Source organism: Plectropomus leopardus, chromosome 20, assembly GCF_008729295.1.
Source record: "Plectropomus leopardus isolate mb chromosome 20, YSFRI_Pleo_2.0, whole genome shotgun sequence".
NCBI lineage: Eukaryota > Metazoa > Chordata > Actinopteri > Perciformes > Serranidae > Plectropomus > Plectropomus leopardus.
The window spans coordinates 12,810,982-12,827,517 of NC_056482.1; the positions used below are offsets into that span (position 1 = coordinate 12,810,982).

The following is a 16,536-nucleotide window of genomic DNA, read 5'->3' on the forward strand; positions in this document are numbered from 1 at the left end:
AGCATGTGTGGTACTATGTGTCCTGGCGTTGGAGTAAGGCCATGTAATGTAACGTCATCTGTTCAAATAAGCCCCCCTCCACTCCTCCTTGTTGAGCACGCTTGGATTTTTCCACTGCTGCCTGGAAAATACCTGAAAAAATAAATTTAAAATGCAATCTGCTTTTACCAGCTGCCCTGTTTACCTCCTGATAGTGACTGTTGCAGACATACTGACTTTAGCTAGGCTGCCATTAAAGTAGAGCTGATATACGATTAGTACAGTACTGTGCAAAAGTCTTAGGCCACTACTGATTTGTTTTTTTAGCAAAGTTGCAAGGAGGATATAAAAACATTTACTTCTTAGGGTTTTTTTTTTTTAAATGGAGATATAAAGAATACAGAGATCATGTGTATTGAATTGCAACACCAAAAAAGTCAGAACAAAATGGCTTCTTCAGACTGAAGTCAATATTTAGTGTGGCCTCTCTTTACATGTAGCACCTCTTGATCTCTTCTGAGCACACTATCTTTAAATAATCAGAAAATTAGTATCTCATATTGTCTGCCCAAGAGATTTCACTTCACACTTGCAACTGTGGCTTGTTGAAGTTGTTTTATCCTGAAATGTTTGCATTTTTAATACTTAATACACATTTCCTGTATGCTCTGGTTGTATTTTAGTTTATTTTTTTAAAAAACTACTGAGAAATAAATACATATGAGCTTTGTGAAACGGCTAAAATAAAGTTTAAGGTGGCCTAAGACTTTTGCACAGTGCTGTATAACACTGACTGCTGTTAATAGTGTGTAAATTGGACTTTAGTCATACGGCTACCAAATGAGCTTTCCCCTGTGTAGATTAAAATCTAGATATGAACAAATAGTTTGTTCCTGCCTGTTTTAATACCTTAATGTCTGAGGATAACAGTGTGCATAAATACCTACGTCCTCCACTTCCCTGCGTGTATGCTCGCACCACAAGCTCTCAGATTGAAACAGAAAACAGCCACCGAAAAGGAGGAACATTTCACTTGGACTCTAACAAGTAACAACAAGTAGGCCACTAGGTATTTGTTTATGGGCAAAGACCTCACTTTTGCATCATAAATTGCAAGATCAAAGATAAACATCAGAGTGAATCATGTATTAACCCTTACAGAAAGAGGACTGCCACATTGTGAATTTAAACTTGCAAGTTGTAGAAGAGGGAAGTCCTCTTGTTGGTTTTTTTTTTGTGTTATCATATGACATTGTTGTGGGTCGAGTCAGAGAGATAGGAAGTTCTTCATATGAGTCATGGCTGTAGTAAAATAGTCAAAAGATCAATGTCCTATGTCTTCTCCTAAATACTTTGCTTTAATGTAAAACATCATGAGGTCAAGGAAAGATGTAAAGAAGAATACATGAGAAAACGAGAATCTGACTGCTCTTGCACTAAGCTTTGTAATTATGCAACGGAGGATGTTACTGACACCTAAAACATTGCTGCCACAAGAAATCGTGGGACGGCATTATTTCCTTTTACTTTTGTAAAAGATGATCCAGTGTACCCTCTGCGAAAGGAGATAAGGAAGGAAGCACTGAACCACTTTTCCTTAGCGTGTAGATCATACGACCAGCTCTTATCATGGCTTACTCTTAGACACTTTCTGTCATTTCACTCATTTAGGATAGGAAGCCAAAAAAGGCTAATTGACCCGGCCTGTGTGTGTGGTGTGGGATCCCACCTCCCTTACTCGAGGAGAGAGTTGCAATGATGGGTTTATTAGCTTCAGCTTTTACATTAATTGTTAACTAGTTTATCGATTGATTAATCAGATTTTTTTTTTTTCAGTTTTCAGTTTTTCAGTCAATTCAGTGATTCCAGCTTTTTAAATATTAATATTTTCTGGTTTCTTTACCCCAATATGATGGTAATTTAAATATCTTTGGGTTGTGGGCAAAACAAGACATTTGAGGAAGTCATCTCCGGCTTTGAGACACACTAATCAAAATGTTTTCACCATTTTCTGACATTTTAGAGATCAAACAACTAATTCATTAATTGAGAAAATATCAACACATTTACTGACGATGAAAATAATCAGCAGTTGCAGCTGTACTCTGGGAGCAGCCAGTGAGATGATATTTGATATATTGATATATTTGATATTTGACTGATATTTAAATCTTTAAACAGCACAAGCTGTACAAGCTGAACATTTGTGGCAATGCATTTCATGTTTATTGCTCAGTTTTGTTTTTTTTTTTGTTTTTTTTAAACTAAACAATTATCAGAGCAAGCAAAAGCAAACACACAGTTGTATAAAGGTCCATTAACTCATTAGCCTAACTTACCAGATGTTGGCCTCTGCAATTTGCCTCCTTTTTGCTAATTAATGGAGTCTGCCTCTCTCTGCTTGCTTCTTCCGGTCTGTCATTGATTTTTTATTTTTTTCAAATTGCCAGTGTCTTTGTGTCACTAAATGTACCCATTTTTAACATTAACATAACCATTAACATAACATTAACCCTCGGTAAACTGGTAAGCATGCACACAAATTCTTCTAAAATATAAAGGCCAGATTTGGTGAAAGTGAGTGTTCATGAATAGTGTAGATCACTGACGAAATAGTTGTGCCATGGTGCCCAATGGACAAGGTGTTCTTGGAACCTAAATATAACCTATACATACTCTCTTTACCATGTGACCACATGTCACATGATTTATTTTTAGTCAAATGAGACATTTAAGTATATATTTTAAGGCTCAGGGTATTAAACATGACTGTAGTTACTCTAAGATGTCTCTAAAGGATTTTTTTTTCTTTTTTTTTTTTTACACATATTTGCTCAACAAAAAATACATTCAAGAAGTGTGTTGGTCTTGGAAGCCAGTCCAGTCCACAGAGCTGTTTACCCAGAGGCCCCGGTGGTCATTGAGGGGTTTGTACTGTAACATAGACAGTTTGCCACAAAATCCTCAGTCTGCATGGCTGTAAACTTGACTGGACTGCTGCATGATGCCTCTTTATGTGCAGGCAAATGCATCTTTGATTATATGTGGTGCACTCAGGCAAATCTGCATCTAAGAAAGTAAATTTAGGTTTCTGTAGTTATTTTAGGTGCTTTGAGCCTCTAAGCTGGCAGGACCTCATTTATATTTATACTGCCTTGCTATGTTATGCAGTTATTTATAAAGTGTTGCTGAACCAAATGTTATATGTCACACTAAAGGCTGATGCTGTTGTGTTAAACATCACGTCTGTCATGCCTCTTTTTGATTCTGAGATACCAGTATGCTATCTAAAACCACTCACTGGAGCGGCACAATGCCACAGTTGTTTGGTTCTGTGTAAAAATGCAAAGGCGGCATGAAAGTGGGTATTCGTAGTGTCCTTATAGCACGATCTCTGTGTAAAAATGGTAAATGACAACCTACACCCATAGTGTTGTGGAAAAAGCTTTTATAATCGGCAGGTGTACTGGGAGATACCTCTTTGATATCTGCCAAGCTGAAGGGAAACATAACTCGGAGAAACGCTAATTTCACTCAAAGTTTAAACATTTCCTCAAGTTTTGACTTAATCTGAAATGCTTTTCACGCTGCTTGATGTGCTAAACTACAGAAGTGTCATGCAAAACGGTACCCCCACACCTGCTTCCTTTTCTGCCTCTTAATTTCCACTGCACCCCTCTCACTTCCACTGGGCTCTGAAGTAGATAATCATCCCTGAAGGTGATGGAAGACTCTAATTGCCGTCACTATATTTTCATATTGTGAAAGAAATTCCAGTCAGGCACAGATGTCAATTTAGTGTAATTTTCTGAAATGCTATACTTTTGTATGGAAGAAGAGGTGGCAGATTAACGGGTAGTGGAAAATGCTGTTGGCGCTCTCAGGCAGCGCAACCAAAGATTTAAATGTCCATCAATGCATTACACGAGCATCTACTTAAGGTTGGCAAGTGGATGATTTTAAAAGTAGACATAGAGTGGTTTTTATCTAAGCTGTAATGCAAATAAGTGCACTCCTCTTGAAGCTGTTTGCAGGAGTTGGACAGTCCATCACTACAGAAGAACCATGTAGAGAAGTTTACAAGACCAGAAATATACCGACAAGTGATCTTTCTTTGGGCTGATAGTATATTAATTTTGATCTGCAAAAGTAAACACTAACTTAATGTTAAATTGTCCTCTGTTCTTACATCACGTGTATTGTTATCTTGCTATAGTAAACTGATTAATCCCCTCTTGTAAACAGGACTGTCATATTTTAAGAATCTCCATCATAAACGGGAGCCCATGATCAGTCTGAAATGGTGTCGGCTCAGCTCTGTGGCTGGGCGCAGATGCATTGATGACCCGATGGAGTGTTGCCTCTTATTACTGTTACATATTTGATCAACTTAAAGGAGTATTTCACTGCTGTAAAGATGGCCTTTTAACAAAACATGGCTGTCTATGCAGTAGAAAGGCACCTCTTAGATGGAGGGAAGTTTATCACAGTTCATCGACAGATGCTACCACACTGTTGAGATACAAAGCTTGTCAAAAATCAGTAAAGTATGTTTTTAAATATAAAACTAACACAAACTACAGCTTTTGAAATGACTGTAAATTGAATCCTCACCTCTTTGGTTTCACCCGGAACAAAATTTCACACATTTCTAGATTAAAAACAATCAGTGAGGCAATTGAAATAGTGTAATATCACTGTGCCGTGTGTGATTTTGCCCTCTATTATCTCGCTTGTCTACCTTTGCACATCTACATACCCGCTGACTTCCTCCTTCCGAATCAACAGCCCACACTTAAGACTTGAAAAAGGAGATGGGAAGGTATTTTTTTTTGTATTGTTGTTTTTGGTAGTGTTCGCACCTGAGGAATTGATGTGCTGTGATGATCTGTGTAATCAGTGAAAGCACAGAAAAGTCAGATTAGTCAGTAAAGTCTGGAGGAAAGTCTCAATAAGAACTGTAGCAGACCGCTTCAAGCTGCTGTAATAATGTACAAAGTGCAGTTTTCAGCTGCTGTCAAAAAGATAACACTCTCTGAAACAGATGTTTTTGTCAAGGCCCAGCTTCACAGCAGACATGCTTTTAAGAAAACCAGACGAAAAGAGAATGTGTCACTCTTTTCATGAAGGGTTGTCTCGGGAAAGGAAATGTATGTTCAAAGAGAATATCATCACATATCCACTTTTCACCTTTATTCCATCTGTGTGTCTCCAGATGGCAGCCAAGATGGGAGGAGACCAGATGCCCAACATGAACAGTTCCCCTCCGGTCATAGACCCCTCCCTCTACGGCTTTGGAGGCCAAAAACGTTCACTAGACAATGGAGGTAAGGCTTCAGTGCACACACACGCATGTCATGGTTACAGGTCTGCATAATGTTCTGATTTATTGATAAACGCATAACCACAATGTCTGATGCTTTAGCTATTATACCGCTTAATGTGTATGTCATGAAACACCAGACTGCTGTATAAAAGCTGTGTTTTTCCCCTCAATGATAAAAGGCGACCGTCTTGTGTTCCTTTATGTCAGGTTTTGCTCCAACCACTCTCGTCTCACTTTAATTTGTTGTCATTAATATTTGAGAAGGGCTGTTATTTTTGCCAAACAAATCTTAACAAATCTCCACTTCCTCCCCAAATATTAACCCAAAATGTCCTAAATATGTCCCCAGCATCTTGCGCAGGTGAGGTTATCTGGAGTCAGAGTGTCTGCAGTGAGTATATTTGTGGTATAAAGTTCCCACAATCCGCTCAATCACGAGCACTTACTCGCGCACACAGCTGTCAATCATGAAGTCAACCCTCCTTTTTATAGAAACTACTAACTAATTAAAACAGAACATAGCAGAAAAATTAAAACTTCAGTGTGATAAGAACCACCTAAAATGACCGAAACCATCTTTGGGGAAAAAAGTTTTTGACATGTACTTTGATTTTTTTTTTTTTTTTTCACCCATGTCCCAACCGCTAAAATGTAGGGAGCGGGTTTAAAGAGCTACAACCCCTGCAAAAATGATGGAATTACCAGTCTTTGAGGATGTTCATTCACTTGTTTAATTTTGTAGAAAAAAAAGGCAGATCATAGGCCATTTTAAATGACTTTAGTTTTGTGGCATGTCTGTGAAATGCTCTTTTTCTACAAAATTAAGTGAATGAACATCCTCCAAGACTGGTGACTCCATCATTTTTGCCAGGGGATGTATATTGCAGCCAACCGAGATGTTTTTGCTATACTTTTCAAAAGTTATGTCACCTATCTTTATTGTACAGTCTGTTTTTTTTAACCATAACCAATCAGTAGCAAGTGACATTCACCAGCATTGTTTTCTGTTGACTCAAAATCTGCAGCAATGGTAGCTTGGAGTTGGAGAGTGGAGTTTTTCATGCCAAAAACATGCCAACTTAAAAGTAACTTCTGTAACTCAACATACAACCTGTATAGCTGCATCGATCTTAGACACACTTGGCCAGTTTTGTGGCTATTTTTCAGGCTGACAAAGTTCAGGTTGTTTTTCCAAGCGGGAAAACGGCTGCTGAGCACACCACACGTGTTTGTGAAAATAAATTACACATATAACTATACTAAAATCAACCATACCATGTATTAAATAAATAGGTTATTCTTTTAGAGTTATTTCAGTTCAATTATCTTCATACATATATTACACAGAGGCATAAATTGTGTGTCCAGTAACTAATGAGGTAATAAGCTAAGCAGAAAATAAGAGAACTAATGATGGGATCTGCGTCGCATTTTTTATTTACTACAATATTTTACAAAGGTGAAAATAACATCATTACGACCCAGGAGATCCAGATACAGTAATAGATCCATGAGTTTGAAGAATTATCGAAATGCACGCTGCACAGAGGTTTAATTCATTTAATTCATTTTGCACACTTCCCTCTGCACAGTGATACATTGTGCAGAAGTAGTTTAGTAGAAAGAAGATAGTTCCCACATGAAACTGCTCACAAGGTCTCTGAATCATCCACAGTAACCGGGTCATGATTTCTGTAAAGAGACATTGCTGTTGAGTTTTTCAGATGTTTTTTGTTTTGTTTTTTTGGCCCTTTTGAGCTCTACGAGCCAAGACACACACGGTTATGTTGTACAGAAAATTGTGCAGAAATTGTACAACACAAGAACAAAATTGTGCCTCCAAGCTCTTGAAATAATGATACAGTTTCTGTTTACATTCACTCTCAACTCACCAAAACACAATGTGTGTATCCTTGAGGCCTAACAAACATGCTAAATGCATTGTTTGCTCATAGAATATTTGCGAAGGCATTAAAAAAAATGCATTGTTGACATTCATATTTACTTGCTAGCAGTCCTCTTCTACCCTGCCCTTGTTGGCTCATTGCTGTATTTGTTGGTGCATTCACTCTATATATAGATCAGTAACGTCTGGTTTGGGAAGTATGAAAACATTGGCAGGAAAGCGTCCCCACTTGCTTGTCAGTAAGTATGTATGTGCGTCCTCATGCGTCACCTGAGATCAAATGAAATTCATAAACAGTGCTCCGTAGCATTACAAGTGGTCAACAACTCCGAAAAAGGACATTTAAGCGTAATCATTTAGGGAAGGATAAACCACAACAAAGGTGTTCAAAGAGATTTAGCAATATAGGGGAAACACTGTAATTAGGGCTGTTGCGATAACCGCAGTATAGAAATGCCGTGCTATTTACAAGCCAACTGCAGGGGATGGCAAGCAACCGCCACCACTACTATATTCAGGTTTTTCCTTTCTTCATGGGAGCACCGCATATTGACACTATGCTACAAATGCCAGCAGGATAACAAGCAGCTAAATGTCTATTCTGTGCTGCAAGTTTGCTGGTTTTTTTTCTGGATGCTGAGAGTTCAAATATAGTCAACTTTCGGTAAAATGCTGCTGCTGCTTGTCACAAATACTCTTTGCCTAGCCATCCAATCACAGTAGAGGGGGCTGGACATCTACCTAAAAGACCTACTATTACATTGCTCAACAACAACAACAACAACAACAACAACAACAAATGAAGAAGAAATTACTACTGGGTCCATGCCATTTCCACGCTGGCATACGTTTGTGTTGCGCCAGGTAGGCGGAGTCTGCACACCATTTTACGGGTATTGTTTCAGGCAGGTGTGCCGGATCTGCTTCTGAATTTAAGCAGCGTGTACGCCATGACCACATGTTCAATACAAACACAAACAAATTAAGTGAACTGTTGAATGCCTTTAACTTAGTTACTTCATTCCCTATGGGTCATAAAGCTTCAACAGGCTCTTTCCATTGCATTCGGTCCTTGGCAGTATACTGTGCCTCGCCCCATGACAGATTCATCTTTTCCAGCTCCTGTGTCACAGTTCTACGCCAGGTGGTTTTGGGCCTCCCAGGTTTCCTTTTGCCTGTTGGTGTCCATCTTAAGGCAACTCTCGTGATCCTGTCTTGTTCCATTCTCCCTGTTTTCTTGTACAGTTGATGATTGGAGATTTTGCTCCGTTTTAAGCACTGTTCTAGGTCTCTCTCTGATCCATACATCCTCTTCTCTTCCTTAAACCTGCTTGCTCTTGTCTGAGCCTGGTGTCAATGGCTGCCTCTACTTTAAGAAGGACTCTGCAAAACGCCGTGCTTGGAATAGATAGAAGATTGATTCCTCGCTAGATGTCGCAGTTCTTGGTGTCACCTTACCTGGAGATTTTGACAATAGGACCTTTGGACCAGTCTTCAGTGATAGTGTCACTGCTCCAGATGTTTTGGAAGAGATCTTTGGATTTTCTTATGTGGAAAAATGGTTCCACCAATGACCAGGTTGTTGTTCATGCAGAACCCAACAAGGCGGTCACCATTGTTCTTTCTTTCTCCACATCCGTGGGTGCCCATTGCCCTCTCATTGTTGGAATTTTCGGTTCCCACTTTGGCATTCATGTCACCAGTTATCAGAAGCATGTCGTGTTGGGGTACCTTAGAAACCGCCCTTTGTAGCTTTTTGTACCAATCCTCTGTATCCTCTTCATCAGCTTCATTGGTTGGTGCATAGCACTGCAAGATGGTGACTTTGCAGAACTTTTAGCTGAGGCGCACTCTGATCAGTCCTTCACTTACTGGTTCCCATTGCAGCAAGGTATTGGCTTTTTCCTTTGAGATAACGACGGCTAAGCAGTGTATGTGTGTGGGTGTTTTTATGGCCTGAATGGAGGATGACAGATCCATCATGCAGCACTTGGTGTCCGGAGCCCGATGGTGACTTTCACTTATCCCCAGGATGTACAGGTGGTCTGATCTCTTCATCTCACTGAGGACTTGTGCTGTCTTGGTGGTCTCGTACATGATTCGAACGTTCCGTGTTCCAAGGCGGATCTTTGAATTTGGGCCTAGTACATCCACTTTCGCACTCCTGATTTCCTTTCGGCTTTCGGCAAGAGTGGTCATACTGCCACTGTTTTGGAGGCTGGGGTCTACTAAATGCCTGATGTCAATAGTTTTGATCATTGTAGTTTCTGTAACAGTGTGTTTTTTTTTTACAGGGTGCCGTTGTTAGCGCCATGCTCAAGCCCCAAGCTTTGAGGGCCAGTGTGCTGACTTTTGTCTTGTTTTTGTCCTGCAGATGAACATTGTTGTTTGTTTTGTCAGCTGACAAATCTGTGGCTGCTGCCGCTGGATGACAGATTACACTCCATTTAAACAGCTTTCCCGGCCCTCTACGTTATGTGTTGAGCGGTGCACTGGCGCACTGAAATGGAGCAGACCCACTGAACCCACAGAGACCGGCGAGCCTGTCGTCTCTCCCCACAGGCTTTAGCCTTGCCTTCACACCGAGCAAGCACTCTACCTTGTGCCGACATTTTTATTTTGCAGCCATTCTGTATCATAGCGACCAGAGCGTCTCATGCTGCGTTCGAATGGAACTTGCTAGCTCGTGGTAATGACGCGTGTACACAAAGTCATGAACTCGCAGCTCTCAGAAAACTTCCGCTCGTGAGGTTGTGAATACCACAATAGGGTGGCATTCATATGAACTCTTTGAGTGGATATGGTAAACATGCAGTATCAGGTAAAAAAAAGAAATGCTGAGCCCTTTATTGCGCCCCATCGCCTCTCTGTGATCTGCATTCAACAATGAACAATCATTCAATTGGTTTTTAAACAGTATCTGCTTTATCATTTAAAAAGTAACAATATACCTAATAATAGCCAACAATAAAGCTAATTTACAAAGCATTAAAAGCAGAAACTAATTTGCAAAAACAAGAAAAAAAAGGTGGCAATACCACGTATTACGATATCGAGCCACCCTTTAGTGGGGAAATTCACTGCAACAGCCCTAACTGTAATCTGAAGTGAGTGCCATGGTTTTGTGTTTTTGTGTTTGTGTGGAGTATTAAGTATCTGACACTGCAGTGTAGTGAAAAAGTATAACTCTATCTTGCACACATAACAAAGATTTGATCCATTTCATATCCATGAAGTGGAAACCAGAGTCATTTATCCCGTCCTCCTTTTATCTTGTCACAGTTGTTTGTATGATAGTTCAGCACTGAATGCATGGCTAGATAAATTGTATGCAATTCCAGTTTAGGTTTGTTTGACGCCCTGATATTGTTTGCAACAGTTTGTCCTTCGTTTTTCTCGGTCAAGGTTGTCACACAATATGGGGGAAATAACAGAAATGTCATCTCTGCACTACAGTGAGCTCTCTGCATTTAGTTACTTGCGTACAAGTATACAAATAGACTCGAGGCATTCACATTTTATTTTACAGTCTTGTCCTTGTATGAATTTGGTACACCTCCTGTTTTATATTCATAGCTGTTCCATTCTCAAGCGTTAACCCCGGTGCATTTCCAGAAGGAAGTGAAATCAGTGCAAACGACCATAAAATCGATTGAAGTTGCTAGATATCAACTCAGGTGTTCACGTCCATGGCAGCACATCCTCCACTGACCCTGCAGGACCCTTGCTCGGTGCTACCTGTCAAAATTCAATTCAGGACCAGCAGCCACTGACCCGGCTGCTGCCTTGCTCTTTGCCGAACAGCTCTGATTGAAACACTCACTCAAACGCTCACAGGCCTGATTACCATGCTGGTGAAAGCCCCCCGCTGTGGGTCAGACACGAACACGGAGGATTGGCAGGATCCATCTGCTCCCGTCCCCTCCAGCCATGACTCATTCTTTTTCATTTCGTTGCTTCGGCACATTCACAGATATTCAAAATGTGATTTATTTTTAACCATGATGTCAGATTATTTCTCACATGTTAATTGCTTTGCTTTCTTCTCAGTAGGGAACCACCTCGGTGCAATGGTACATCAAAGGTGAGCAGACTAACATTACCGTGTTTGTTCATTATAATGCTTTTTGGTTTGTTCCTGTTATTAACTTTCTGTCTCACTTAAGTGGTTTTGATATCAACAGCCTTATTATTTGCCATGAGAAATGTATTTTTCATTTGTCAACTATTTTCATTATTTATCACCCTAGTTCTTCAGTCTTTGGAATATGATTTTCTTCAAATACCGATCCTTCTCAGTGTAGGTCATTTTAGAAAATTGCAGTCAAGAGGCAGTCAAACAAATTATATATACACACACACACACACACGCACACACATACATACATATACATGTCAGTGGAACAAGCTGCCTATCTCCCTTAAACTAAACCGAGTTGAAAAGAGTTTTGAATTACATGTCAAGAAATAGTTGTTAAATAATTTGTAGGTATATAAATGCCCTGAGGTTTTATTGTCAGTGTTTTATGTTTCATTTCATTCTTGTTTGACACTTTTCTATTCAATCTGCTGTCTTATAATGCAACAGAAAACCACAATGGAAATGATCCCTAAGGATTTTTGTGTATTTTAATTTTAGACAACTTTAAATATCTTATACGCCGTCTGTCATTGTGATGACCCTGTCATGCACGTTGTAAGTCTGGTCAAATCTATTTATCTATAATTCAATTAACAACAAGCTGATATGTTCAAATCAGTTATGTTGTCCAACCAACAGTACCAAAGTGAAACATATTCATTTTACCGTGATGAAAAAAGCAAAAAAGCAGCTATAATTTTCTAATAAATAACAATTAATCTAATCTAGAGCTGAAACAATGAGGCGATTATTTGATCATCATCAAAAGAAAATTAAGCAAAAAAACTGCGATCATTTTTTAAATGTTTAAGTCAATTAACAGCTCCAATGCACAAGTTGGTTTAGAAACAAATGTATTATAGTTTTAGATGTTTGTTTTTATTTTCTCTGGTTGGCCAGAGTTATTGATTATGTCGTAATCTCTCCCAGGGCTCTTGCTACAGAAGACTTCAAAGTGCCTGATAAGATGGTGGGATTCAGTAAGTAGCCCCTCAGTTCATTATAGTCACTATTCATATGTAATCATCAGTATTGACACTCTGCTCAGTTTTTGGGTCACTGCTTGAGGCCCCTGTCCAAATTAAAAAAAAGCCTTAAAGACGGGCTTTTCTCTCCCCCTCTTTTATAGTCATTGGAAAAGGAGGGGAGCAGATCTCAAGAATTCAGCTGGAATCAGGCTGTAAGATCCAGATTGCTTCAGGTAAGTTCTCACTTAATGCATTATCTAAGACCCCTGTTTTTATTTGATTTTAAGTTTGAATTTTCAACATATCCACAGTGTCTCCTCTGAGGCAGGAAACATATTTTAATAGAGAATCTGTGGTCATTTAAAGATTGTCATGAGCAGAAGTGTTACAGTGGTACATTATCCCAGTGACTTTCATACTGTTTACTGGGTCCACTTCCAAAAGTAATGTCCTTACCAGAGTCGGACATGTGTCCAGTTTTGCAAACCTGTAATTCTATCCAGGTCAAATCTTGGGTTTTTACTGCACTTTGTAGGTGTACCCTGTTGGCAGAGCGTTGGCATTTTTACCTGTGCAGTGTTGTAAAAAAAGTGACAATGCTTTTCGCCAGTCTCGCAACTCTGTTGTTGCAGTAATATTGCAGAAGCAGGTAAGTTTGGAAACAGCTGAATGTCCTGTAAAATACAGCCTGCAGGTTCCCCATCGGCTGTGTCTTTAAAACATGTTTTGCTTATTGTTCCTGAACTTAGATGAGTTTAAGACTTAATGTTATAAAAATTGAGCTTTTATGTTCACAACTAGTATGTAACCAGTCTTGGACCAATATGCACCTTGCGTAAGTGTGATGATGAAGCTTGAATTTTTTTGAAAATGTAAAGCAGTGCCTTTTTTGCATTTTTGTAATAAATTGAAATTGTGAGAAGAGACATATAAAAATATGTTTTTTGTTATTTTTGTGAAAATAAAGTTTAATAACCCTTAGGAGCTGTTCAGATGTAGACAGCTTTTCTTTGGTTGCACTGCAGAGCTATTAAACTGTCAAACATGTACACTGGATTGATTTCAGTTACTTTAAAGTACTTTACTTGTGCATTGTATAACTGTCCTATCCATGTAAATACAAGTATTGGATTGGGGGTAAAAATAACATCCTAATCCTAATCACAACCTAATAACATTTAGAACATTTTAAAATAAGAATTGAGAAGAAGAGCTTGCATGAAGGCTGTTGCTGTTGTCTTTTAGTTTGCACCTCTTTGGATCCTTTGTCATAAAACGGTTTATATATTTCCCTTTTGTTGCAAACAGTCACGATAAGTATACTGTTGACCTCTCATACTTGTGTATCTAAATGTGTTGTATCCTTAAATTTTCTGCTTACTTGTTACAGACAGTGGAGGCATGCTGGACAGGCCCTGTACGCTGACTGGGAGCCCAGAGAACATTGAGTAAGTTTCATCTTTCAACTTTAACAGATGTACTCAAAGTGTGCCCTGTTGTTGTTAGGACACAGAGGTCATGAACTCAGAACTCTTTTCACATCTCTTCTTAATCAGTCACTGAGTCACCTGCATGCCTCTTTCACATTTGACAAAGAAAAATTGTCACAGAAACAGTTTATTGTGTGTAGTCTGTAACTGAGGTGACAAATGTATTTCCTGCTCCACCCCCACAGCCAGGCCAAGAGGCTGCTGAGTGAGATCGTGGAGCAGTGTCGGTATGGTCCAGGCTTCCACAGCGACATGGACGGCAACAGTTCGATCCAACAGATCCTCATCCCCGCCAACAAAGTCGGCCTGGTCATTGGAAAAGGAGGAGAGACCATCAAACAGCTGCAGGTCTGACAGTGGACTGCACTGAACATATTACTACTCCAGTAACATTGTGAATTTGACAGCCTCACTTTTAAAGATTCGGGAAGTTTATTGTCATATGCACAGTAAAAACAGCAGTTTACTCCATGCAATTAAACATTTTATTTTCCATTTTTCTTTCACACAAAAAACAATAATAAACACAGAATAAAAGTAAGACACACCATCACAGTGGACATGCAGACTGCACTAAACACAGCTCTACAGTTGTGTCTGCGGAGGAGCAGATTTAATCAAGTGCAGCTTAATGAAATTATTTAGACCACATTCTTGAAGAGTTGTTAATTGAAAAAGAGACGACCCCTTCTGCCTGATTCTGAATTGAAACCAGCTTTAAATCAGTAAAACCCCTTTTTTTATTTTGTTTTGTTTTACTGGCACTTTGGAGAAACGAGAGAGTGAGATTAGTGGAGATTACTTTTGGTGTTATTAATGGTCTGCTTTCTGTGTTGATGTTTGTGGGGGTGTGCTCTAGGGATGTCAAGATTTTGATCACGATCCGAAAACGATAAGCTGCTATTAGGGGTGTAAATTACTAGTTTCATCACAATACAATATTATGTCAATTCTTTGAAAAACAGAACCGCATTGTATTGTTAAACATTGAATCACACTATGGATTGTTAATATGCTGCTCCCTGAATTTTTGTATCTGTTGCACACTGCTCTAATAAGACTAAAGAGGTAACAGATTTATTATAGAGTACAATAAAAGGATCAGATTTTGATCAGCTTTACTTTAGCAGATACTGGTTCCATTGAAATATGCCTGGATTGGCCCAGATAGGGCTTTGTATAACTCTAGTGAACTCCTTACCACACACACACACACACACACACACACACACTCAAAGATTAGCATCATTCTACGTCCTCCATAAGTATTTGTCTTCGGGTCTAGGTGGCCCAGATTACATGAAAAAATAAAACCTGTTCTTTGAGATGTGGCAGAATTTTCACCCTTGAGAGTGAATAGTGTTTTGGGCCCCAGGTGACTCTTTGGTGTGTGTGTGTGTGTGTGTGTGTTTGCTTGTGTCTGATTGTACCCCTGCAGGAGAGAACAGGAGTGCAGATGATAATGATTCAGGATGACCCCATGCCCACTGGAGCAGATAAGCCCCTGAGAATCACTGGGGATCCCCACAAAGTGCAGGTCGGTGTCTGAGGAGCTCAGTGTGCGCCGCTATCTTTCCAGTTTACACTCAATTTTACACATTTTATGCCTTCAGTCTTCCCTCAAACATTTGAAAACCTCTTTGTTTCTACTGAGAATTTCAGTTGGACTTTTGTTGTGCTTAACATTCTTTGTCAAAATGTTTTTTTTCTCATAATAAATATTTTGCCATGTCTTTAAATCTTCTTTATAGCAAGCTCGTGAACTTGTGGTGAAGCTCATCCGGGACAAGGACCAAGGAGACTTCAGGGTTGGCAGGGCAGACTTTGGATCCAAAATGGGGGGAAGCAGTCTGGATGTAAGACAATTTTCTGCCTCTAAATGCTGAACAGGATTAGAATCCAATTTAATGCCAAATGGGTTTTTACGTACAAGGAATTTGTTTTGGTGTATAGACAAAAAAGTTAAAATTGAATATTTTCATATAATAAAGCACTACTTTAAAAATATGCCAAATGAAAGGGTAAGACGGGAATTTGGGAAAATACATAAATAGGGGATGTACAAGTTTCACAGTATAAATAATATAAAGACAATGCAATGCACAGAGATAGAAGTCCATAAAGGTGTGCAACTGAGCTGATTCATTTATCCACATAAGAACCACTTTGTAATCTTTTTCTGAATTATTCTCTCTGCCCTCATCGTCCAGGTGGTTGTGCCCAGATTTGCTGTCGGCATCATCATTGGCAGGAATGGAGAGATGATCAAGAAGATTCAGAACGATGCAGGGGTCAGGATCCAGTTCAAACAAGGTAAGAAGATAAAACGAGACCTGACGTTGGCAAATGAGTGAAGCAGAAGTGTGTAAAAACAAAGCAGTGTTGAAATCGGCAGAAGGAGAGCTAGTTAACATAAGCTGTTAGAGATGGTGGCAGGAACTAACAGCTAATGGAAGTTGCATTAATAAGTTTAATGAAGAGCTGAATGACTTTAAAACTGTTCAGTTACTTTATATATTGAAGTTTTTTTTGTTTCCCTTGCACACAAGCGAAAAAATAAGAACAAAAACAATAAATAAACAAATAACAAAATGAGCTACCTGCCAGATTGTAATTTTAATTGCTACCTCCCTTGTTAAAACACAACAACGTGTAGGCGCACAAATTAAATTCGATGTATTGTTGGTCTTGGAATAGGGACAAGTTTGACAGACTTTTTCATCTGG

At 39.2% G+C, this 16,536-nt stretch overlaps 1 protein-coding gene across 3 annotated transcripts in view; it reads left to right on the forward strand.

Moving 5' to 3' along the window:
- fubp3 (far upstream element (FUSE) binding protein 3) overlaps positions 1 to 16,536 on the forward strand; it is a 30,172-nt gene that overhangs the window by 830 nt on the left and 12,806 nt on the right. For 2 of the 3 annotated variants that reach the window (XM_042509302.1, XM_042509304.1), the window contains exons 2-10: positions 5,195 to 5,306; positions 11,262 to 11,295; positions 12,283 to 12,332; positions 12,482 to 12,553; positions 13,711 to 13,768; positions 13,996 to 14,158; positions 15,249 to 15,347; positions 15,562 to 15,666; positions 16,021 to 16,123. In XM_042509302.1, the coding sequence (XP_042365236.1) occupies positions 5,195 to 5,306; positions 11,262 to 11,295; positions 12,283 to 12,332; positions 12,482 to 12,553; positions 13,711 to 13,768; positions 13,996 to 14,158; positions 15,249 to 15,347; positions 15,562 to 15,666; positions 16,021 to 16,123 (796 nt within the window). The remainder of the gene's footprint in view (positions 1 to 5,194; positions 5,307 to 11,261; positions 11,296 to 12,282; positions 12,333 to 12,481; positions 12,554 to 13,710; positions 13,769 to 13,995; positions 14,159 to 15,248; positions 15,348 to 15,561; positions 15,667 to 16,020; positions 16,124 to 16,536) is intronic. The other variant, XM_042509303.1, reaches the window with a different exon arrangement.